This window comes from Lampris incognitus, chromosome 18, assembly GCF_029633865.1.
Source record: "Lampris incognitus isolate fLamInc1 chromosome 18, fLamInc1.hap2, whole genome shotgun sequence".
In the NCBI taxonomy this organism is placed as follows: Eukaryota; Metazoa; Chordata; class Actinopteri; order Lampriformes; family Lampridae; genus Lampris; species Lampris incognitus.
This window is the reverse complement of record NC_079228.1, coordinates 18,443,857-18,470,126: the sequence shown is the minus strand read 5'-3', so window position 1 is coordinate 18,470,126 and position 26,270 is coordinate 18,443,857. Positions and strand designations below refer to the sequence as shown.

Below are 26,270 nucleotides of genomic sequence, written 5' to 3'. Positions count from 1 at the left end.
TCTTGCCCCGTGCGGGATTCGATACGGACTGTACTGCACCACAAGGCGACATCACTAACCGCTTGGCTAAAGGGTCAGACCCATTAGTAGGGGCTAACGCGTCTTATTAGTAGTTTACATTATCATTGTATAATGATAATTTCACTGTGGGAAAACAATGTACCGTGTACCTTTCCATCTACCATTGGGAAAGAACAATAGAAAAACGAACCAGAATTGAACAAAACAAAAGAGAGCTAAATAAAGAACAAACGGCAACAAAACACATCATACAAAATGAAAACACCCACACTGTGGTAATGCTCGCCTAAAACATCTGAGCAGAAAGGGTTATGGTTCCTGGGTATGCTACTGACATGATGTGTTGTTGTGTTTTTCTTTGGGGTTTCACCTCTATTTTCTGTTCCCTTATCATTTTCCCACCACGCGGTTTCATCCCTCCATCTCATCATGAAAAAAAAAACAACAAAAAAAACCCCAGCAGGCAACACAACTGATTCAACTCCACATCCTGCTCTAGATTGGAGCGATACCTAGTGTGCGCGTAACTATGCGAGTGTCTGAGTGAAGTGTGTGTGTGTGTGTGTGTGTGTGTGTGTGTGTGTGTGTGTGTGTGTGTGTGTGTGTGTGTGTGTGTGTGGCCCCAGAGGTCCCCCTGCTCCACTGGCTCTCCTCCCTGACTAAAAGATGAAAGTGAGAGAGTGAGAGATGACTGTAGAAGAGTGGTAAGAGGTGTGCAGACGTGTTTGTATACTCGGAAGAGTACTCAGAAGAGGTTAAAAGTAAGTGTCAATGTGTCCGTTTTTCCTTTTCTTCCAAATGAGTGAAAGGCAAAAGAACTAAAGTCCAATACCTTTAAAATTCTTTTTATTGCCATCCTTATTTCACAGGTAAAAGAACACCTGCCAGATTGTGCTCTAGGCTGTTTTGTTGTGCAAGTTTATGTGGAGGACGTATGCGCTCTGTGTGTGTGTGTGTGTGTGTGTGTGTGTGTGTGTGTGTGTGTGTGTGTGTGTGTGTGTGTGTGTGTGTGTGTGTGTGTGTGTGTGTGTGTGTGTGTGTGCTTGGATGACTGCACAGATGCACATGTGCATGAGGGCAGATGTGGGTAATTTTCCCAGGCAGTCATACATTGCACATAGATTGTGATTAGTGGGATGCATGCATCGTTTTCACAGTTGATTACCAGAGAGAAGAATCAATGGCATGCACGCATGAGCAGACACTGTGACATTAGCACGCATGCTCACACACTAGACATGCGCACGCAATTTGGATACGCTGACACTGTACCAACCCCTTATGCATCTAGTTGTGTATCTTATAAAGAAAGCTAGCATTCAGTTTTAACATTTTTGAAAGCCAACAAAATAAAATATGAATTTGTGTCATCATCGACAGAGCGAGCGGAAATATAGTAGCTGATTAACAACTAGCACAACAGCTAACATACTATGCTAACTCCAAGAGGAGAGAAATGGGGAGTTTCCCCAAGACTTATACTTACCAGTGAAGAAGTTGTCGCTGTATCATGTCAACTGTAACTGGTTGTATATTACACTGGCCAAACATAAAGATAATGAAATGCATTGGGCAGTATTAAAATAGCTGAAGCAATGCCTATTGACTTCATTATCATTTATTTAAAACATGTTTCCATCCTCGTTTATTGTGACATTCCCTTAATTGACACACTAATCTAAATGCATGCTATTGTAAAAACTCTTGGGGTTTATTTAGGATTTCTTAAATTGAAATATACCAATTCCATTCAACTTTTTTATTTGCAACTTAAAATTCCCATAATAACATATTTAGACTTAGACTGCTATGTCATTGCCATATATGCATGTCTCATACATACAAGGGAATTAAATTACGTTTCACAACGACCTCAGTGCCACATAAAAAACAAATAACACACAATAAATATTAAAAACAAAAAGTGCATTAAAAATAAGAATTACTTCACAGACCTAAACATCACAAGCACACAGACAGTGAGTAAGAAGGTCAAAAAGTCATTTTATGGAAGGTCTAAGTGTTCAAGCTGTTGAGGAACCTCACAGCCTGAGGAATGAAACTGTTGCATAGTCTGGTGAAGGCAGCACGGATGCTCCGGTACCTTCTGCCAGAGGGTAGGGGGGGTGGAGTGGATGTGGGAAGGGTGGGTAGGGTCCGTCACGATGCTAAGAGCCTTCCAGGTGCACCGTGCGTCAAAGATGGCCTGGATGGATGGGAGAGCAGTTCCTATGATCTTTCCAGCTGTGTTCACTATCCGCTGTAGGGATTTGCGGTCAGAGGCCTTGCGGTTCCCATGCCAGACAGTGATACAGCTGGTCAGAATGCTCTCTGTAGAATGTAATGAGGATGGGTTAGAGGGGGAACTCATCTTCTTCACACACCGTAGGAAGTGAAGACGCTGCTGGGCCTTCTTGGAGAGTGCAGTGGCATGTGAGGACCAGGAGAGGTCCTCTGTGATATGAACTACTAAGAACTTAACACTGCTGACTCTTTCCATGTCCATACCATTGATTTATTTATGAAAACATAGCAATAAAGAACAGAACTAGAGGCCCTATTAGTAAAGACCAGAAAATGACGAACAGCAAAAGACCAAGGAAAACTAATACGCAATGGTGGGCTGTCAGGGCCATCAGGGCCTTCTCTGCTGGCCCTGTCAAAACCAAAACCATCATTTGTTTTTCATAGTTAAATTGAAGTTTGTCTAAAATGTTGTCCGAATTCAATACTTTTTTTTCCTCATGTAGGGATTTCCTATGTCATCACAGCTCTCTGGACCAGCACTAGTTTGTATTGCTAGCCTTTCGTTGAAGCCAAAGCTGCAAACTGAACACAACTGTGAGTGACCGTATCATCAGCCAATCATATATGTATAGTGACAGAACGCCTCAGGGCCCTGCGATGTATCGGTGCTAGCCCCCCCCCCGTGTTGTCATCAACTTTGAGCTTGATCCTTTGGCAGGATGTGAGTGAACTAAGCGCAATGGCCACCGCGTTCACGACTACTGACGACCTTGTTGCTGTTCTACTTTGTGTTTTCTGAGAATATGGTAGGATTGTCTTAATTTTGTACACGTTTTCCCAAACGGACTAAATTGCTGGGTGAATTTTGCGAGAGAAGGCTGCCACGAGTCTCTCAAGTGAGGTGGAGCTTCACCTTCTGATTTATATGTACATTTTTCTTACTGAATTGAAGGTGGTGTACTGATAACATTGTGGCTATATCGAATTTGTTGATGTTGCGCTAGTGACTGGTCAACACTACATCAACTGTGGAAACTGTTATCTCCGCCAGTAGCCTGGAGAGGACTTTGCATTTGGTTGTGTGCGTGTGTGTCTGTCCGTGGCTAAGCTCGCAAACTACTAAACCTATCAGCCTGAAAATTTGTGCAGTTAGGATTGTATGATCAAGAACCTCTCGTGGTTGCGATGACTAAAAACCGTTGGAAAACGTTTGTTCTCACTATCGCCGCTCCCTCTCCTCACGGACTCTCTAGCTCGCTCGACCACCGGTGCTTGCTGTCGGTAGAAACATGTGCACTGGTGATTTAGACCTGGCAGCTACAGTGCCCTTTTTCTGTTCGGCTATGAGTCTTGAAATTAAAGGAGATGTCGATCATATTTTGCAAATCAGAAAATCATTCCCTTCTGATCTCAGAACAGGAGAACCGGATGAACACTGGATGAACCAAAAATAAATCGCTTTATTCACCTCGCCACCATGTTTGTTTAACTGACACCATGGGGGGGGGGGGGGGATTAGACAGGGAGGTGCCATAGACTCCAATGTTTAAACTCCCCTATAAAAATACAATTTTAAGAGTAGGATTAATCAGTCACAGCTGGAAATCAACTCAGTAGCTACAATAAAACATGTGCTGTGTTTTCTTACCATTGTGTTATTGCTTTAGAATAAATGAAAGTCATTCCAATACATTCATTTTTAGCATGAAAACAACGACGTTTAAACACATAAGGGCCTGTTCTCCCAGTAGACGAGAAAAAGGGTGGTTTGTCGCCAAGTCTGAGCACCGGAGAAGGGAAGATATTAGGGCTGCACGATTCAGGAAATCCCACGATTCGATTCGATTCGATTCTGATTCTTGGGGTCACGATTCAGTTCAAAATCGATTCACGATTCAAAATGATTCGCGATTCAAAATCGATTCGATGTCAACCCTGAGTGAGATTTATTTTCCTTTAGTCCACTCAGTCAACAGGAAACTAAGGCAGCCCTGAGACAAAGGGTAAAACGAATAATTAATACAAAAATAAAAAAATGATTGCAAAGACAAACGGCGAAGTGCACACCGTCAAATAACAACTTAAATTCAATATTCAATAAAAGCACCGCTTTCTCTGTAAAAGGGCAACGAGACGGCACAGTATAACTGGGCTCAGTTGTGTGCGTCATGAACCGAAAGCCTTCATTATCAACGCCGCTGTATTGTCGCAGATCTTTTGAGGTGAACGAGGCTTTAGACTGAGTGATCTTCTTTGCCCATTCCGAGCCGGCCGGAAGTTTCGAACATGGTCGCAGCGTGCGTTGGTTCGCCGAAACGCTTGCTGCCGCTGGCGGTTGTTGTTTCAAATCTATCTCTGGATGACGACGTACCACGTTGAGTCCACGTTTGTAGTGTTTCCAAAATACTTCACCTTGGCTTTGCAAGGCTTGCATTAATCTTGTCAAGCTTCTTCTTCCCCTCGAGTTCATAAAATCCAAAGTATGTCCAAATTATTGCCTTTTAGTGCCGATGGGGCAGTTTGTATTTGTTTTTCGCTTAAGTACTCCATTGCTCGCAGTCTCTCCATGACACACGCTTCACTTCCGTCTTGCTCATGCCAAGGAGACGTGTCCGGGAGGAAACCGCGCGGCGTCATAGCACCATCTGTAGGACTTCGCGAGCTAACGCATGTCGGGGCGGGGGCGAAACTAGTGTTGTCGCAAAACGAAAAAATATGAATCGATTCTTGGAATTTGGGAATCGATTCTCAATAGGCAGAGATGGAATCACGATTCTAATGTGAATCGATTGTTCTAGAAGATATATCTGGCGGAGATCTGCACTCTACTTAGAGTGCACTCTTCTAGTTGTTTTAGTTTTTGTGCCATGTGGTGTGCATGTGCAATCTGGTTGCTGAGTGACATACAGGACGCTCTGATGGCAATGCTGCAATAGCTGCTATAGTGCACAGTGGTGTGCGTTGTGGTTGTTGAAGATCAGCTGTATTGTTGGTGTTGATCCAGTAGTGCATGATAGTGTATTTTGTATGTGGCTGTGTTGGCTGTATCGGCACCAACGTGTGTGTGTGTGTGTGTGTGTGCGCGCGCGCGTGCGCCACGCACACAAACAGATCGGGCAGCAGTAGTCCTGGAGTTAGAGCAGGTAGTCTGGTAACTGGAGGGTTACTATCTGGATCCTCGGCTCCATCTGGTAATAATGCTGAGGTGTCCCTCAGCAAGACACCTACCCCCTAACTGTTCCCAATGAGCTGGTTGTTACCTTGCATGGTTGATACCGCCATCAGTGTGGGAGTGTGTGTGGGGGTGGGTGAATAGGAGGCGTTAATTAATTGTAAAGCACTTTGAGTGTCTATTGCAGTTAGAAAAGCGCTATATAAAATGCTAACACACAAAAAACAACCTGTGGCCAAACCAACTGTGAATCAAAGAATTGATTTCAAGGGTTTATTACTGTTACATATAACCTGCAATATTTTGTGCTTGATTTGATGGATTTAATATTAAGCTTTATTATTGGATTTTTTTTATCATAAAAAATATTACGTTAGATGGGGTAGCACGGTGGCGCAGTGGTTAGCGTGGTCACCTCACAGCAAGAAGGTCCTGGGTTTGAGCCCCAGGGTGGTCCAACCTTGGGGGTCATCTGGGATCATCCCTGCCTGCTGCCCAATGACTGCTGGGATAGGCTCCAGCATCCCTGTGAACCTGAGAGCAGGATAAGTGGTTTGGATAATGGATGGATGGATGGATGAAGTTAGATGTTCATATTCAAATGTACATATTTTTGTTGACGGGTGGTGCAGTGGTTAGCACGGTCGCCTCACAGCAAGAAGGTCCTGGGTTCGAGCCCCAGGGTAATCCAACCTTGGTAGGTCATCCTGGGTCATCCTCTGTGTGGAGTTTGCATGTTCTCCCCGTGTCTGCATGGGTTTCCTCCGGGGGCTCCCGTTTCCTCCCACAGTCCAAAGACATGTAAGTCAGGTGAACTGGCCATACTAAATTGTCCCTAGGTATGAATGTGTGTGTGTGTGTGTGTGTGTGTGTGTGTGTGTGTGTGTGTGTGTGTGTGTGTGTGTGTGTGTGTGTGTGTGTGTGTGTGTGTGTGTGTGTGTGTGTGTGTGTCAGCCCTGTGATGGCCTGGCAGCCTGTCCAGGGTGTCTTCCCGCCTGCTGCCCAATTACTGCTGGAATAGGCTCCAGCATCCCCGTGACCCTGAGAGCAGGATAAGTGGTTCAGATAATGGATGGATGGATGGATATTTTTGTTGACATTAGCAGTAGCCCTATAATTTGTTCTTCTCTTCTCTTCTGTTCTTTTGACTTACAATATGAATATTTTGCATTGCACTTTGATGCCTAGCCAATCAATAGTATATATGTTGAAATATTCATACATTCATTCATACATAAGCACTTGACTTACACTGAAAGAAAGAAAGAAGACTGATCAAAAATTAAATGATAGACAGATTAGAGAGACAGAGACTGCCCTTCACCACTCTTGAGCCCCTCAGACAGTCTGCCATCACTTCTCAGCTTTCCAGCAGAGAGAGAGAGAGAGGTCCACGGTCAGGGTGTGAACTGTGTGATTTATAACCCCGTCCCATTCCCCCTCTGCTGCCATCCCTTCATTCCCTCCCACAGTAAGGTGTGATTACCCCTCGCTTCCTGACAGCGTTGTCGTGATGGTGTTGCTATGGCAACAGCAGCCACTGCAGTCGCGGGCACGGCGGTCGATCTACAGACGTGCCCGTACTGGCGTGCGTCTGTGTGCATACAAAATTGCAAATATGCTTGCATAGTCTACCAGAGTAAGGTATAGCAATATAGGGACCTGTACAAAGTGCATGGATACAGACTCTGCTATAGGTTTTCATGGTAGCTTGCCTCATATCAATCCATTTAACAAGCTTCAAGTGATGATTGTAAACACTGTTACACTGGTCTGTTGTGCAAATGCAGTATAAAAAAGGGCTACTTGCACAAACATGCTAAACCAGGGGTGTAATTGTTTGATTGATTAGGCAGGCGGTGCAGTAATCCCACTTACTCACATTGGATGAATTGCTCTGGTCATTGCTGCATTGATTGGTCAGTGACTGTAGCATTGTAGCCCTATCTGGGTCCAGCGGGCACTGACCTGTGAATCCATCCAAATTCCTCACCCTGTTAAACAAATGAGACAAGGTGAGAGAGAATGTGTGAGAGAGACAGACAGACAGACAGACATACAGAGAATGAGAACGAAAAGGAAGAAAAACAATGAGGCGTTGGGGGCAGAAAGAGGCGGTATTTCTGTGTACTGTGTGAGTTAGGTGATTTGACAGTATCAAATAAAGAGGCAGCGAAAGATAAAAAATAAAGGATATCAGGGAGAGAAATAAAGCTAGTTGGGCAGTATAGATGAGCGTTATTGTGTGTGTGTGTGCTATAAGTCTGTGGAAAACAGATTCTGAATCCATTTTGAGGGAACACAAATGACCTTGAGGCCTCCCAGCCAGGCTGATGCTATCTATCCGGGACCAATATGATTCAACTTCTCTCTTCATATTTGTTATGGAGAGAGAAAGAGGGAGAGACATACTGAGGAACGGAACGTGACAGACAAAGCGTGTGTGAGAAAGAGCAAGCAAGTCAGAGAGAGAGAGAAAGAGAGAGAGAACGAGAGAGAGAGAAAGAGAGAGATGGAGTGGGTCTGTCTGTCCGGTAGCTTATAAAAAGTCCATTATGGTGCTCCTCTATCAGTTTGGGCTCTCCCAGATGGGCTCAGATGGAGTAAATGGACAGCACCAGAGTGCTATAAGGTCAGATTTGATATACGGTTGAGAAATAGCCCTGTGTGTGTGTGTGTGTGTGTGTGTGTGTGTGTGTGTGTGTGTGTGTGTGTGTGTGTGTGTGTGTGTGTGTGTGTGTGTGTGTGTGTGTGCGTGCGTGCGTGCGTGAGTGCGTGCGTGCGTGCAAATGTCTTTGTCTCTGGTGTCTGTGCCAAAGTGTGAATTCAGTGTTACATTCTACACATACAGAGCCTACAGCATACAGCACTCAATATCAAATATTTCTGTGCAACCATTTGTGTTTGTGTGTGTTTGAGTGTGTGCGCTATTTTTTTCCAAAACATCAGTGGTAGCATATTACCTTATGCGCTTCTCTCACACGCACACACACACACACACACACTCACACGTACATGCATATATACACACATATACAGCCCTCCCAGCAGGCCTAAATCTCAGCTCAGCCTGACAAAGGAGCCTGTGGCTGTAACTGGATCTCCACCAATCCCCTTCCCCAGCCCGCTGCTTTGTAGGGGCTCAGAAATGCTTTACCGCCATGACGTTTATTTATCAGCTATATTTACTTCCTATTGTATTTTTGTTTGGGTTTCTATTTACGTATTTGTGTGTGTGTTCTTTTGTGTTTGATGGTTGATGTGTGTATATGTGTGTGCCCGCATCTTTATTATGGCATCGCACATTATCGTGTTATGCCATTGTGTGTGTGTGTGTGTGTGTTGTGTGTTTATCAGGGATACCATAGTGTCGTTTGCATTTGTAGAAGGACACTCACAGAGGCCTCTGCTTGCTTACAGTCGCGATAGCACTCAGCAGGGCTATGAATGGGAATTTGCCCTCTTACAGTTCCTTCATGGGCTGTTGTCGGCCCTTTGTTTTTATATTTTCAAATAAAAACAGTAAACAGCCTATTGCAAAACTAGCCATTTGGTTTATTCTTCCTAGTTGGTAATTAGGGAATGATATCCTATTGCATGTGCATGGATACACACACACACACACACACACACACACACACACACACACACACACACACACACACACACACACACACACACACACACACACACTGAAACAGGCCTTTACTGGGGCTTTTCCTCTTAATTGGTGTCATATTAGGGAGGGTTTCTACTTTACAGTTTATGAGAGTTGGGAAACAACTACTCGCAAACTGTCTACACTTGAGAGGATTTTTGAGAGGACCCTTCAGATGCTTACAGTTTTGAGGGTATTCTGTTGTAACATGACTCGGTTTCATTTTGTGCAGGAAGAGAAGAGAAGAAGTGAAATAAGGCATTTACAGTAATTCTATACTTTACCTGCTCTCAGAGGATTTATGTGGACTTAAATTTTCCCCATATTCCCCAACCTTGCAGTGACGATGTGCCATCAAAACGAGGACCACAGGAAAAGAGGTTATTTTTGGAATATCATTGAGAATTCCGTCAACTGTTGATCTTTGCACAAAGCTCACTCACACGTGTGTACTCTTTTATCCCATGGAACACTGCAGGTAAATAATATATGGCACAACTTTATTAATGGTTACTAACTTACTTATTAATGCATTATAAATCAGTAATAAAATGTTATAATGCATTAATAAAAATACTTTTTGGGTTGCCAGGTTGGGAGCCCACATCTTGTCAATACGAGAGTCTCCGGAGGAAATCTCTGAGAAACCGACCTCTCTCCTATTGACTGAAATGGGCTCCCAAATTCCCAACCCAAAAGAAAAAGAAGTCTTTATTAATGCTATATACGTACCACTTCATTACTGATGTATAACACGTTAATATATGAGTTACTAACCTTTAATCAAGTAATTATATTCTGCCCTTACTAGAATGTAGACGAGATCGCTGCTTGGCAGACAGCGAAACGGGTTCCTTAATAAACATCCAGAAGACAGCAGATAAGTTTAGGATGTTTACTTTCGAAAGTAGCTGTGAAGCTGAAATACAGAAATACAAATACAAATCTGCAACCATTATGTGTTTGCCTCTTGCTCTCACACCAACAAACGCTAAACCATCATTAATTAGTGATTACGATCAACTAGCGATTAGCGAGAATGATAACATAACATTGAAATCCCCATAGACAAGCTAGCGCGATTAGCATCGCCATGGTTTAAGTTTTTATACGAACTAACAGCTGTTCCAAATAACTATCACAGATGAGCGTCACAAAAAGGTAAATATTTAAATAAAATATCACTGATTACTTAGAAACAAAGGAGAAAAACAGCAAAATGTTTTCAGTGCAATTCAGTGCAACTACAAGTCTACATGGACAAAAAGTTTCGCGCAGTCGGCGCCCTGCCAACTCTTAAAGGGGCAGCACAAATCAATAAACCCTTATAGACCTTTGGTAACGTATATGTATTGCTTATGTGAGAGTGCTGCTTTATGTATTGAGATTACAAGAAGTGGAAATACTGCGAGTAACATTTTTCTGTAAGCATTCCACCTCTGTCCTCTGACAATCAAAGGGTTCCCCTCCCACAATTGCTGGAGCCTGTGATCCTCAGATAGGTCTGTGAACCAACCCACACACACACAAGCGCTATACATGGAAATACAGATTCACCGGGAGAAGGGAAGGTTGCAGAAATCGAAGAAATGAAAAGAGGGAGGCGAGAGGATTTGATGAACTGTGTGACGACGTATCTATAAAGTCTCATCCAGAACATTAAACAGTATCATGGGGGGGGGGGTTGTAAAGGTCAGTATTCTTTAGGGGTTCATCCCATATCGATTAGGGTATTCAATTCTGCCGGACTCTGCCCCGTCTCTATGTAATTCCTGCTCCCTGATGTGAATCTTGGAGAGCGAGACAGGCACAGGCCGAGAGAGAAATATAGACGGCAAGGTTTAGGGATTTTTTTTCTGTGCATGGCTTTGGAGATGACTGCCGTACTACACTGACCCCTGAAATGGAGAATATTATTACATCTGCACACACTGGCTAAAATATCTATTTGCGCGTCGCTCATAAGTGTTGGGAGGAAAAATCCCATTCACCCCCCCGCCCCCCGTTACAGCTAGCACTTCTGCGCTTTCTGCAAAATCGGTTTACTTAAAAAGGCACGTCAATCGATTTCATCTCAGTTGTATTAAAAATAAGTACAATGACACATCAAGCCCCACTCTTCAGCCGTGCGCACTATTTTTACACGGGTCTAAAATCAGCAGTGGATATCACAACACACAGTACAGCTCTGTGGTGTACTTTACTGCGATTGCTTCAAAGCGTCAGGGGCTCTGTTTTGAATGACATACTCAACATAAAGGACTAGAAAGGAGAGGACCTGGGCAAAAGAAAGAGGAGTTAGAAAGGGAGCAACAACATGTTATTTCTGACAAACTGATGTTTCCATGAAGGCCCAAATCAGAGGGTTGATAACAGGTGGTGTCTGAGCAATCATGACAGAGCATCAGATCAGTTTCCGTTTGTGTGTGTGTGTGTGTGTGTGTATGTGTATGTGTGTGCGTGTGTGTGTGTGTGTGTGCACGTGCACATGTACATCTGCCTGCTCTTTCTGAAACCACCTAGTTGACAGAAGAAAATCAGATTCCACAGTGTCTCACTTGCGCTTGCCTGTGATTTGACAGACACACACACACACACACACACACACACACACACACACACACACACACACACACACACACACACACCAAGATAGCGTGCCTCTATGGCGGAGTATAACGTCTCTCATTTGTGCAAGCACAACTGCCAGAAAAGTCTCGTGGGCATGTGTTACTCTTGTGAAATATATATCTACTAAATCAAAGGCGGTTTATGCTGCCTCGGGAATTGATTAAGTCCTCTGTTACAGAAACCTAGCCTCAGAATCCATTTGCACCGAGCAGATTAGTCTGCGCTCGTCATTTGCATGTGTTCTAATTTAGATAAAATCTTGAAAATTATTTTTCATGGGGACGTTTTCCCCGCGTCCTCCTGTCGGTCTCGCAATTAAGAGAGTCGCTCTGTCTCCATGAACGCATCTATCCGTCTGACTTCACAGGCTCGCTGCTGGCGTGAGGCATTTCAAGTACAGTTTTTTTTTTAATTAAGTCTGAACCCATAACTTAAGGTTAAAAAATGTGATGTTCAGTTTATCCAAGATGAACAGCGTTAGTAAATGTAAGACTAATCTGCTCCTGGCAACACATTATGATATCAACAACACGGTGTGCAGCCCTTTCGCTTGAGTTCTTCCTTTAGAATGGATGTTTTCTGTATAATGAATTGTGTTTATAACCAAGCCCATTACTCTTACCAGATGTGATTTCCTTATGCAAATCTAGACAGCTGTAACGATCTTACCCCCTTAACTATTTTGAATATTTGGATTTTTCCACTGAAAAATGCCCCCTTTCTCTAAAGCTGAAAAGCGGAGTATCATCCGTATAAACAACTAGTTTTGGGAGCTAATGTTGTTTGTGTTGTTTGTGTATTTGTTTGTTTGTGTTGACACATGTTAAGATGCATTTCGCATCAAAGTACGAGGCAGAAAAAAAACCTTGATTTTGGGCAGCTTTTTAGTTTTGACATTTTATGCAAAATTAAAGCAATGACAACAGCAGCTTTTATGTTCCAAGCAAGTTTAGTAGAGAAATGAGACTGACAACGCTCTCTCTCTCTCTCTCTCTCTCTCTCTCTCTCGCTTTCTTTTTTTTTTTTCTGGGTCCCTTTCAGACCCATATGATGATGACCTGAAGGTAAAGACCCAAAGACCCCGATCAGCTGACCACCCAGGTGTGTTTCAAGCACAAACAGGTGGGTGGAGCAATGTGTGTGTGTGTGTGTGCTGAGATTTTGCCTATTGCGCCATCTTAGTTATCATTAATAATTGATATCTACATCCTGTGGGAGTCACAGTTTAATTAGTTTGATATTGCGATTGATTTTGCAGCTTCACAGTGTGTTATCATCATATTTTTGAATTGCAAAATATTGTACCATGGTGCATTATAACACCCATAAATACATACATATATATATATATATATATATATATATATATATATATATATATATATATTGTGGCAGGAATGAGGAAAAACACAGGAGACCAAGGCGAGTTTGATGTTTATTCCTCAACTCCAAAAACCAACTGCACTAGGAACAACCCTGCACCGGCGAGCCCGGGATCGTAAACCACGCCCCCAGCTCACAGTCCTGCTGGGTGAGAGGCATAGCCCCTAGTGTCCGCCACACAGCCCCCCCCCGAACACCCAGAAGGGACTCCTGGAAAGAAAATTAGTGTCTCACTGGAGGCTTAAGCAGCCTGCCATAACGGCTGTGCCGTCTCTCAGCCGAAACAGTAGGTGAAACACAGTCCAAAGCCGGCTGAGAAGCAGAACGCGGAACCCGTGAAGACACTGCCGGGGTCCTGGAAGGAGGATGACCCCGACGGGGAACCTGGGCCGGAAACACAACTTCGCCTGCCACCCTGTGCGCCGGTTTAAGCCTATCAAGCGTGACACGCTCCATACGCCCACCCATATCTAGCACAAAACTCTTAGGACCCGTCTCAAGAACCCGAAATGGGCCATCGTATGGGGGTTGGAGGGGCGAGCGGTGAGCATCATGCCGTACAAAAACAAAACGAGCCGACATGAGCTCCGCAGGCACGAACGACCGCGGAAAACAGTGGTGAACGGGGCCTGGAACCCGAGTGCTGTCGGACAAAAAAGGATAAACGGCCGGACGGGGTCGAGGCGCGGAACTCCCAGGCAAAAATTCCCCAGGGACGCGGAGCGGCTGACAGAGCACCAGCTCAGCGGGTGACGCGTCGAGGTCCTCCTTAGGAGCCGAACGCAACCCGAGCATAACCCAAGGTAAACGATCCACCCAGTTACCATCCGAGAGCGCAGCCTTGAGCGACCGGTGAAAACGTTCACACAACCCGTTAGCCTGAGGGTGATACGCGGTAGTGCGGTGTACCTGCACACCCAAGGATCGCGCAAGTGCCGACCAGAGCTCTGACACGAACTGGGGGCCCCTGTCTGAGGTGATATCTGACGGAGTGCCGAAACGGGCGACCCAGGACGAAAGAAAAGCGCGTGCAACATCCGAGGATGTTGTGGAGGATAGAGGGACAGCCTCTGGCCACCTGGTGGTCCGATCTACCATTGTGAGCAGGTGCGTAAAACCCTGTGAAGAAGGTAGAGGGCCCACCAGGTCCACATGCACGTGGTCGAAACGTCTGGCCGGGATCGGAAACGGTTCGAGGGGCGATTTAGTGTGCTGGTGGACCTTAGCGCGCTGGCACGCTACACATGCAGCTGCCCACCCCTTGACGTCCTTGCGGAGGCCAGGCCAGACGAACTTGGAAGCGACCAACTTCACCGACGCCCGAACTCCAGGGTGCGAGAGGGAGTGAATCGAATCGAAAACTCGACGGCGCCAGGCCACTGGAACAACGGGGCGGGGACGGCCGGTGGAGACATCGCAGAGGAGGGCAGGGCTGCCTTCCTGCATCACAGCGTCCTCTAGCTTGAGACCGGTACGCGTTGACCTAAGGGCAAGGACGTCCGGGTCGCTGGGCTGGTCGGCAGCCATAGCGGAGAAATCCACACCGAGGTGCACAGGACACACAAGCACACGCGACAGACAATCAGCAACAGGGTTGGACTTCCCGGCCACATGCTGAATGTCCGTTGTGAACTCGGAGATCGCCGCTAGGTGGCGCTGTTGAGGAGCAGACCACGGCTCAGTCACCTTTGACATGGCAAAAGTCAGCGGCTTATGATCCACATAAGCCGTGATGGGCGACCCTCCAGCAGGAAGCGGAAATGCCGGGTTGCAAGGTGCAGTGCCAGCAACTCCCGGTCAAAAACGCTGTACTTGCGCTCGCTATCTCGCAGTTTGCGGCTAAAAAATGCGAGTGGCTGCCACGCATTCGCCACACGCTGTTCAACCACAGCCTTAACAGAGACTGGGCGGGGAAATTCCGCCACCGCTTGCACCTAAGAAGGCAACGGGACCGCGCCTTGCGGCGAAATGCGGTAACCCAAGAAGTCAATCACCGGCAGTCCAAACTGACACTTGGCCGGGTTGACTATCAGGCCGTGTTCGTCCAGACGACGGAAAACCTGTTTCAGGTGCGCCAGGTGCTCTTCAGCTGACGGACTGGCCACTAATATGTCGTCGAGATAAACGAACACGAAAGCAAGGTCACGCAACACCGAGTCCATCAGCCTCTGAAAGGTTTGCGCTGCCCCCTTCAAGCCAAAAGGCATGCGCATGAACTCAAAAAGCCCAAACGGGGTGATCACTGCGGTCTTGGGCACGTCCTCTGCGCGCACGGGAACCTGATGATAGCCGCGCCCCAGGTCCACCTTAGAGAAAATAGTGGTACCTGCCAGGCGTATGGAAGAGTCCTGTATGTGTGGGATGGGATAGCGGTCATTGGCAGTGACGTTGTTCAGGCGGCGAAAGTCGCCGCAAGGCCGCCACGACCCATCCGCCTTGGGCACCATGTGAAGCGGCGAGGCCCACGGGCTGTTGGAACGCCTCACTATACCCAGACGCTCTATGATGGCGAACTCCTCCTTAGCTGTAGCCAATTTCACCGCTTCGAGGCGCCGCGCGCGCGCAAAAACTGGCGGTCCCAGAGTGGGAATGAAATGTTCTACCCCGTGTTTAGTAACCGCGGTGGAAAAGGCAGGTGTAGTCACCGATGGAAAATCCACCAGCAAACGCTGAAAAACATCCCCTAATGCTAAAAGGTTAGCGTGTGTTAACGGCCCGGCTCCCCCTGTCTCGCACGGAACAGTGGCGAAAGACACAGCATCAATTAAACGGCGGTTTGCAGCATCAACCAGCAGACCATTAGCACACAGAAAATCCGCGCCGATAATAGGAACAGTAATGGCGGCCACTACAAAGTCCCACTCAAAATGGCGCCCGTTGAAGCAAACAGTCACCAACCTTGTGCCAAACGTCGCAATGGACGAACCGTTAGCTGCACTTAACTGTGGGCCGCCGCCTTCGGCCGACCTGTCTGTCTTAGCAGGAGGGAGTAGGCTCTTTTGCGAGCCTGAGTCCACCAGAAACCGTCTTCCTGACATCGTGTCCTTAATGAAGAGCAGCTCACTACGTCCGCCAGCGCCCACAGCTGATACTGAGCGCTGGCCCGGGAGTTTCCCGCCGCCTCAAACGTGCACGGAGGGACGCAGCGCCTCGCTTTGCCGCCGAACCGCTGGTGGAAGAAACAGAGGCCTCTCCCACGCCGTCTCCGGGCAGTCACTTCAGCCACCACTGCCGGGTCCGCGTCCTCCGACGTCGGCTGCAGAGGCTCCGATGCCACACTGTGCACAGAGAACCTTCTGGTAGCCAGCAGGACCCGATCGGCCTCCTCAGCCAAACCTCGGCAGTCACCAGCGGCCAGACACGGGGAGTTAGCCAAAGCCGCCCGCACAGGAGACGGGAGCTGGCGCAGGAAAACGTGCGGGAAAAGGAACCCGCCTTCGTCTGAGCCTAGTAGCGACAGCATATTGTCCATGAGATCCACAGCCGTCCCGTCGCCCAAACCGGATAGGGAAAGGATTCTATCTGCCCTCTCTGCGGTAGATAGGCTGTACCTCCGGAGCAGAAGATGTTTGAGGGCGACGTATTTACCGTGTTGCGGAGGGGCGCGCAACAGCTGCATGGCCCGGCGTGTGGACTGCTGGTCCAGCGCAGCGACGACCAAATAGTATCTGGAGTCGTCCGCGGAGATTCCACGCAGGTGGAACAGCGCCTCGACATGCTGGAACCACGAGGCCGGGTCGCTCTGCCAGAACTCTGGGAGTTTCACAGCCGCGGCGAGAACGGCCGGCTGTGGGAGTTGGGGCGGCGTGGCCGAAGTGGATTCACACTCCTCTTCTGCTCCAAACATGTTCAATTCGGGGTCACCAATGTGGCAGGACTGAGGAAAAACACAGGAGACCAAGGCGAGTTTGATGATTATTCCTCAACTCCAAAAACCAACTGCAGCAGGAACAACCCTGCAGCGGCGAGCCCGGGAATGTAAACCACGCCCCCAGCTCACAGTCCTGCTGGGTGAGAGGCATAGCCCCTAGTGTCCGCCACAATATACACTCACTGGCCACTTTATTAGGTACACCTTGCTAGTACCGGGTTGGACCCCCTTATGCCTTCAGAACTGCCTTAATCCTTCGTGGCATAGATTCAACAAGGTACTGGAAACATTCCTCAGAGAGTTTGGTCCATATTGACATGATAGCATCACGCAGTTGCTGCAGATTTGTCGGCTGCACATCCATGATGCGAATCTCCCAGTCCACCACATCCCAAAGGTGCTCTATTGGATTGAGATCTGGTGACTGTGGAGGCCATTTGAGTACAGTGAACTCATTGTCATGTTCAAGAAACCAGTCTGAGATGATTCGAGCTTTATGACATGGCGTGTTATCCTGCTGGAAGTAGCCATCAGAAGATGGGAACACTGTGGTCATAAAGGGATGGACATGGTCAGCAACAATACTCAGGTAGGCTGTGGCGTTGACACAATGCTCAATTGGTACTAAGGGGCCCAAAGTGTGCCAAGAAAATATCCCCCACACCATCACACCACCACCAGCAGCCTGAACCGTTGATACAAGGCAGGATGGATCCATGCTTTCATGTTGTTGACGCCAAATTCTGTCCCTACCATCCGAATGTCGCAGCAGAAATCGAGACTCATCAGACCAGGCAACATTTTTCCAATCTTCTATTGTCCAATTTTGGTGAGCCTGTGCGAATTGTACCCTCAGTTTCCTGTTCTTAGCTGACAGGAGTGGCACCCGGTGTGGTCTTCTGCTGCTGTAGCCCATCTGCCTCAAGGTTCGACGTGTTGTGCGTTCAGAGATGCTCTTCTGCATACCTCGGTTGTAATGAGTGGTTATTTGAGTTACTGTTGCCTTTCTATCAGCTCGAACCAGTCTGGCCATTCTCCTCTGACCTCTGGCATCAACAAGGCATTTTCGCCTACAGAACTGCCGCTCACTGGATATTTTCTCTTTTTCGGACCATTCTCTGTAAACCCTAGAGATGGTTGTGCGTGAAAATCCCAGTAGATCAGCAGTTTCTGAAATACTCAGACCAGCCCGTCTGGCACCAACAACCATGCCACGTTCAAAGTCACTTAAATCACCTTTCTTCCCCATTCTGATGCTCGGTTTGAACTGCAGCAGATCGTCTTGACCATGTCTACATGCCTAAATGCATTGAGTTGCTGCCATGTGATTGGCTGATTAGAAATTTGCGTTAACGAGCAGTTGGACAGGTGTGCCTAATAAAGTGGCCGGTGAGTGTATATATACATATATATAGGGAAAGTGCTGAACAAATAAGGAGAAAATAATCCAGTGAGTCAATTAAAAATTCTTTATGAGACAGTACAAGCCTGTTTCTGTTTCATGCCATAAGCAATCATCAGCTGTCCCCGCTGATGATTGCTTATGGCATGAAACAGGCTTGTTTAACACACACACACACACACACACACACACACACACACACACACACACACACACACATATATATATATATATATACACTACCGTTCAAAAGTTTGGGATCACCCAAACAATTTCGTGTTTTCCATGAAAAGTCACACTTATTCACCACCATATGTTGTGAAATGAATAGAAAATAGAGTCAAGACATTGACAAGGTTAGAAATAATGATTTGTATTTGAAATAAGATTTTTTTTACATCAAACTTTGCTTTCGTCAAAGAATCCTCCATTTGCAGCAATTACAGCATTGCAGACCTTTGGCATTCTAGCTGTTAATTTGTTGAGGTAATCTGGAGAAATTGCACCCCACGCTTCCAGAAGCAGCTCCCACAAGTTGGATTGGTTGGATGGGCACTTCTTTGAGCAGATTGAGTTTCTGGAGCATCACATTTGTGGGGTCAATTAAACGCTCAAAATGGCCAGAAAAAGAGAACTTTCATCTGAAACTCGACAGTCTATTCTTGTTCTTAGAAATGAAGGCTATTCCATGCGAGAAATTGCTAAGAAATTGAAGATTTCCTACACCGGTGTGTACTACTCCCTTCAGAGGACAGCACAAACAGGCTCTAACAGGTACTATTTAATGAAGATGCCAGTTGGGGACCTGTGAGGCGTCTGTTTCTCAAACTAGAGACTCTAATGTACTTATCTTCTTGCTCAGTTGTGCAACGCGGCCTCCCACTTCTTTTTCTACTCTGGTTAGAGCCTGTTTGTGCTGTCCTCTGAAGGGAGTAGTACACACCGGTGTAGGAAATCTTCAATTTCTTAGCAATTTCTCGCATGGAATAGCCTTCATTTCTAAGAACAAGAATAGACTGTCGAGTTTCAGATGAAAGTTCTCTTTTTCTGGCCATTTTGAGCGTTTAATTGACCCCACAAATGTGATGCTCCAGAAACTCAATCTGCTCAAAGAAGTGCCCATCCAACCAATCCAACTTGTGGGAGCTGCTTCTGGAAGCGTGGGGTGCAATTTCTCCAGATTACCTCAACAAATTAACAGCTAGAATGCCAAAGGTCTGCAATGCTGTAATTGCTGCAAATGGAGGATTCTTTGACGAAAGCAAAGTTTGATGTAAAAAAAATCTTATTTCAAATACAAATCATTATTTCTAACCTTGTCAATGTCTTGACTCTATTTTCTATTCATTTCACAACATATGGTGGTGAATAAGTGTGACTTTTCATGGAAAACACGAAATTGTTTGGGTGATCCCAAACTTTTGAACGGTAGTGTATATATATACTATGTGTGTGTGTGTGTGTGTGTGTGTGTGTGTGTGTGTGTGTGTGTGTGTGTATTCTTGTATAGGTATATTTGTGAGGAGCAATTTGCATTTTTAACTATCAGAGTGAGGACATTTTGGCCGATCATCACTTCTTTTAACTGTCTATTTTAGGGTTCGAGTTAGAATTAGGATTAGGTTAAAGTTAGGGTTAGGATTAGATTAAGGTTAGATACCTTAATTTAATCCTATCCCTAACATACCTAACCCTACCCTACCCTAGGTATGTAGTTTTGATGGTTAAGGTTAGGGGCGAGGGAATGAATGTTGTCAGTGGGGGGGTGGGGGGTCCTCACGACTAAACAAATGTTGACTTGGCTTTTATGGTTCATATTTTAAAATAAGAAACTGCAGACAGCCTATGTGTATAGATCATGACAAGAGCAATGTTAATATACTATTGCCTCGTCTGTAATGTGATATACGATTACATGTAAGGCCTTATGGTGATTTATGAACAGTTATAGCTACCATAAGGCTTTATAGATATCTGATTGTAAAGATTTATTGACAAAAGATGTGTAGTGCTACAATCGACCTTGTACCACATCTGAAGCCTGTGGTGTATTATAACCACATGGTAGTAGTGTATTAAAAAGCCTTATAAATCACTTATTCACGTGTTTATCAGATGCTTTGAGCAAAGTCAAACGCTTGCTAACAGAATTAAAAAAAACCTTGATAAATTGTATTCGCAGCTCTGTAAATCACTTTTTATGTCTTCTTGGATGCTTTTAGTGACGAGATCTATTTGAATGTTTTCCAATATGCATCAACAACCCCACATAGAAAGACAAGATAAAAAAATCGATTTGTTAAATTCAAAAGTACAATAATGGTAATGTTAGTGACTTTAGCACTTCTAGTTTTGCAGCTAATAATGAATTAGTCATAGACAGATATTATACCATGTCAGGGTGCAAAGGTCACACACACTACCAGTTGCCGAATAGGATATAATACATTTAGTCAGGGCAACACGATAGTGCTGTGGTTAGCGCGGTCCCCTCACAGCAAGAAGGTCCTGGGTTCGAACCCTGGGGTTGTCCAACCTTGGGGGTCATCCCAGGTTGTCCTCTGTGTGGTGTTTGAATGTTCTCCCTGTGTCTGTGTGGGTTTCCTCCGGGTGCTCCGGTTTCCTCCCACAGCCCGAAGACATGTAGGTCAGGTGAATCGGCCATACTAAAATTGTCCCTAGGTGTGAATGTGTGTGTGTGTGTGTGTGTGTGTGTGTGTGTGTGTGTGTGTGTGTGTGTGTGTGTGTGTGTGTGTGTGTGTGTGTGTGTGTGTGTATGTATGTGGGCCCTGTGATGGCCTGGCAGCCTGTCCAGGGTGTCTGCCCGCCTGCCGCCCAATGACTGCTGGGATAGCCTCCAGCATCCCGCCACCCGACTTCGGATAAGCTGCTTGGATAATGGCATGGAAGTACTTAGTCAGGTGACTAGTTTGTTATTCCACTTAAGGTTTGGGAATACTCAAAAATAATAATGCTCTTCTCACAAGCTCGATGATAGGTTGGAAAAGTCTTCATCCCAAGTATTGTGTACGTTTATTAGAAAGCTGCAGATGTGCATTTTACAGCAAAGCATCAAACAGTTGCTGGCATAGTTTCTACAAACCTGGAGAAAAACGACCTGGGTGTGTCGTTTACTGATGCTCACTGTATCTTTCTGTTGGCCACTGTGGGACGGGAAGTCCTCTGAGCCGGTTCCTCTGATCCGGGACTATGTAGATGAACCTGACTTGACCTGAATAAGCCATAATCAGTTCAAACAGTCCGAGTTCTGCATCGTCTGTTAAAAAGGACACGTCATTTGTCTTGGGCAAATGTATTTTGTTTGACTTCTTAATATGTGCTTTTAGCGCCATTGTCATCCAAATGGAAACAGGGCTGGCATTTATGTTGTCTGAAGATATTTTATTCAGCTTTACGACAAACTGATACAAAAATACTTTTGAGTAACTTGTCTCTCTTATAAGTAAAAGATGACTTTTTTCAGAAATTCAGGTGATTTTTTTTTAGTACTTTAAAGAAACAAATACAATGCACATTTTGGGTTGGTGAGTCATGAAAGGTGCACAATACATCACGCGATGGTGTTTAAGTATGTTTTAATAGTGTGTTTTGATAGTGTGGCGGCACGGTGGTGCAGCACGGTTGCCTCACAACAAGAAGGTCCTGGGTTCGAGCCCCAGGGTAACCTTGGGGGTCGTCCCAGGTCGTCCTCTGTGTGGAGTTTGCATGTTCTCCCCGTGTCTGCGTGGGTTTCCTCCAGGGGCTCCGGTTTCCTCCCACAGTCTAAAGACATGTAGGTCAGGTGAATCGGCCATACTAAATTGTCCCTAGGTATGAATGTCTGTGTGTGTGTGTGTGTGTGTGTGTGTGGGTGGGGGCCCTGTGTGATGGCCTGGTGGCCTGTCCAGGGTGTCTCCCCGCCTGCTGCCCAATGACTGCTGGGATAGGCCCCAGCATCCCCGCGACCGTGAGAGCAGGATAAGCGGTTCGGATAATGGATGGATGGATTGATAGTGTGTAGAGCCATGTGATAGGGCGGCTGGATGAATTTGTAAGTCATTTGTCATTATGTCCACTGTATTAGTATTAATATAGCTGCATTGAGATTTGCACTGAAACAGAAATAAACTTGCATGGGCATCCGGGTTGCGTGGTGGTCTATTCTGTTGCCTTAACAACATAGGGATCGGCAGTTTGAATCCCCGTTTTACCTCTGGCTTGATCAGGTGTCCCTATAGACACTACAGGCCGTGTCTGCGTATGGGAAGCCTGATGTGGGTATGTGTACTGGTCGCTGCACTAGTGCCTCCTCTGGTCAGTCAGGACACCTGTCGGGGGGGGAGGGGGAACTGGGGGGAATAGCATGATCCTCCCATGCACTATATCCCCCTGGTGAAACTCCTCACTGTCAGGTGAAAAGCAGCGGCTGGTGACTCCATATGTATCCGAGGAGGCATGTGGTAGTCTGCAGCCCTCCCCAGATCGGCAGAGGGGGTGGAACAGTGACCGGGATGGCTTGGTAGAGTGGGATAATTGGCCGGACACATTTGGGAAGAAAATGGGGGGGGGGGGTCCAAAAAAAGAAGAAAGAAAGAAACTTGCATGTGAACTCATCCCACTTATCTTTTAATGTCTGTTTTTTTTTTTTATAATGTCACTCCAGAGGCTGTGTAGTCTGTACAGCATTTTAACTACATACCCGGCCACTGCTAGGAATGAGGACGGTAATTTGCTGGTAGCTTACTACCTTCTCATGTTAATATATGCCTAAGAAATATTTCACATTATTTCACTTTTAATTTGAAAGACCGTGTACTTTTTGTGAATCGGGACCTTTTGTTTTGCCAAAATTATGTGGGATATACATTTCTGTTCAGGTTTGTGTCGTGATCAACCAAGTGGACCCAAACGCAGCCGCACACTGAAGGTAAATGAATGAGGTTGGTTTATTACAAAAAGGGAAAGCGTGGAGTGGGGGGGGGGGGGTTGGAGGGACGTCAAGCTAGCAGGGAGGCAGACAGGTGGGCAGGCAAGCAGGTGAGAGGTGATGCTGGGCACAGGAGAGGAGACAGCGCTTAGCAAGGCTGGATAAGACATGGTGAACAGATTTGTCAAGACACGAGGAATAGTTTCTAAACAATCAGAGAGGCCTGAAGCGTTCCACTACCAACTGTAGCTGCAACAACGATCTGGCGACGAGTTGGTGAAGAGCAAGGGTTGATATATTGCTGGGGTTGATGAGCTTGATGGAAGATAGGTGTGGCTGAGCAGGAGGGAAGACAGAGATGGAGCGCCATGCAAATGTCAAGCAGGAACACAGGAAGATATAGAGTAAAACTGGGTGGCACGGACCCAGTAGCCATGACAGTACACCCCCCCCACACACACACACACACCCCATGGGCGCCTCCAGGTGACCCTCTGGGCTTGTCAGGGTGCTCCCCGTGGAAGTTACAGATAAGAGAGAGGTCTAAGATGAGCCGGTAGGATACCCAGCAACACTCCTCCTCGGATGTATTTCTCCATGGCTTCTCTTTCCAGACAGGGCAGGTGGTACAGATGACTGGAAGGCTGGGGAGCACTGGGAAGGAGCTCAACGGTGCGGTCATACGGGCGATGAGGTGGCAGGGACATGGCACACTGTTTACTGAAAACTTATCCAAGGTCATGGTACACAGAAGGGACGGATGACAGATCGGGAATGTTGGGTGTTGGCGAGGAGACAGCAGCTTCGGCAGACTGAAGACAGAAGGAATGGCAGAAAGGGCTCCAACTCACCACTTTGCTAGCAGACCAGTCAATATGGAGATTGTGTTTCCTCAACCTGGGCTAGCCAAGAACCATAGAGGCATGAGAGGAGGGGATTACATGAAATTGAATGGTTTCACAGTGGTTACCAAAGAGCAGGAGGTGCACAGGTTTGGTGTGATGGGTTACATGGGCAAGGAGTCTCCCATTCAAGGCACTGGCATCCAAGGGGAATAGGAAGCTTGTCAACCACAGTTTGGGTTTGGGACACTAAATTAGTCTATAAAGTTTTCATTTGCCCCAGAATCTACTAAAACAAGCAACAGGAGAGATTGGCAATTAGAAAAAAGTGTAGCATTCTAACTGCACATGTGACCAGGGAGAAGAGGAAAGGGCAGATTGGCTCACCAGGACCCCTGACGAGCCTCCTCTTTTGGCGAAAGGGAGCAGGAAGCTAGAAAATGGCTGGCCTGGCTACAATAGATGAAAACTCCAGCTTTTACCCTCAGGAGACGTTCGGCGAGAGAGAGACAGGTCTGACCGAACTGCGTAGGCTCCTTTCTGGGGAGACTGGAGTTACGGAGCTGGGTGGTACATAAGGAGCTAGGGTGAGATCAGGGCTCCCTCTCGTGAGAAGTGGCGTGACAAGGCAAGGTGATAATGAAGCTGGCTAACGGCAGGCTCACTCATGGCGGCATCCAATGTAGCGAATTCAGGGGGCAGCCGGGAATCTGCCGCAGCCAGGAATCGACCCGAGTAGCCCGTACCATGGGCGACTGCGCTAACTAGTCAACTAAAAGGTCTGACCCGATCCGCAGAGAATTGTCTAATTTAATTGACAGGGAAATTAATTTGTCTAGGCTAGTAGATGCATCCCTGGCAGCTAACTCATCTTTAACCGAGTCGCTAAGTCCAATCAGGAAAACTCCCTGGATTGATTTGTCATTCCAACCGGACTCTGCCGCTAAATTCCTGAACTCGACTGAGTTCCCCACAATGCTATGGGGGCCCTGACAAAGTAACAAGAGTTAACTGCTTGCATCTCTGCCCCAGACTGCATGGTCAAAAATGTTCTTAATTTCTGCAACAAAGTTAGCATACCAGGAACTAACGGAGAGTGTGCTTTCCCAGACGGCTGACCCCATGATCTAGCTTTCCCTGTAAGCAACCCCATAATATAAACGATCTTGGACCCCTCTGTGGCAATGTCTGCCCCTGTGCCTCAAAAACAAGGGAACACTGGATTAAAAAGGACCTGTATGTCCCCAGATCTCCGTCGTAACATTCCGGTGCTGGAACGCGAGGCTCTCTTGGCAGATAAGCCAAAGAGGCAGGTGGTTGAGTAGGAGCAGGGGTGCCAAAGGTAGCCTGGGGTTGTTGAAAGAGAGCCAGGAAGAACTGGCTCTCAACCCAGGACACACTGGTGAAGAGGCTCCTTAACGTGTCCACCACTTCGCAGTGAACTCGGTCATGCTCACTCATGGGAGTTCTCTGTGAAGCCAGAGTTTTGTGGATCTCTTCTGTGGCTTGGCGGAGGTTGTCCTAACCTGCTGAGTCCATGGCGGACAGATTGTGCTGTTATGATCCACCAGGTGGACCCAAACACAGACACAGACTGAAGGTAAATGAATGGAGGTGGGTTTGTTAGAAAAAGGGTTTGGAGTGCCGTCAAGCAAGCAGGGAGGCACGCAGGCAAGCAGGTGTGGAAAATGGGAAGCATGGAGTGGGGGGTTTTGGAGTGCTGTCGAGCAGGCAGACAAGCAGGTGTGCAAAAGGGGGAGTGGGGGGTTTGAAGCACCATTTAGCAGGCAGGGAGGTGGTAGCCATGATATTGTGTTGATACATGCCAGGAAACACTCAAAGTGTCCAAAAGCAATTGAATGGTGATTTATAGAACAGAAAACAGTCTATGAAGCTTTGTTAATTTTTTTTTGGGCCCCCCCCCCTCAATTGTATCAATCCACCATCCCGGTCGCTGCCCCAGCCCCTCTGCCGATCTGAGGAGGAATGCAGACTACCACATGCCTCCTCCGACACATGTGGAGTTGCCAGCCGCTTCTTTTCACCTGACGGAGGAGTTTCGCCAGGGGGACGTAGCATGTGGGAGGGTCACACTATTCCCTCCCAGTACCCCCAA

At 46.6% G+C, this 26,270-nt stretch overlaps 1 protein-coding gene across 1 annotated transcript in view; it reads left to right on the top strand.

Annotated features, from left to right (window-relative positions):
- adgrb2 (adhesion G protein-coupled receptor B2) overlaps window positions 1-26,270 on the top strand; it is a 208,165-nt gene that overhangs the window by 34,820 nt on the left and 147,075 nt on the right. Inside the window, exon 2 of the mRNA XM_056297981.1 lies at window positions 12,771-12,851. Within this exon, the coding sequence (XP_056153956.1) occupies window positions 12,771-12,851 (81 nt within the window). The remainder of the gene's footprint in view (window positions 1-12,770; window positions 12,852-26,270) is intronic.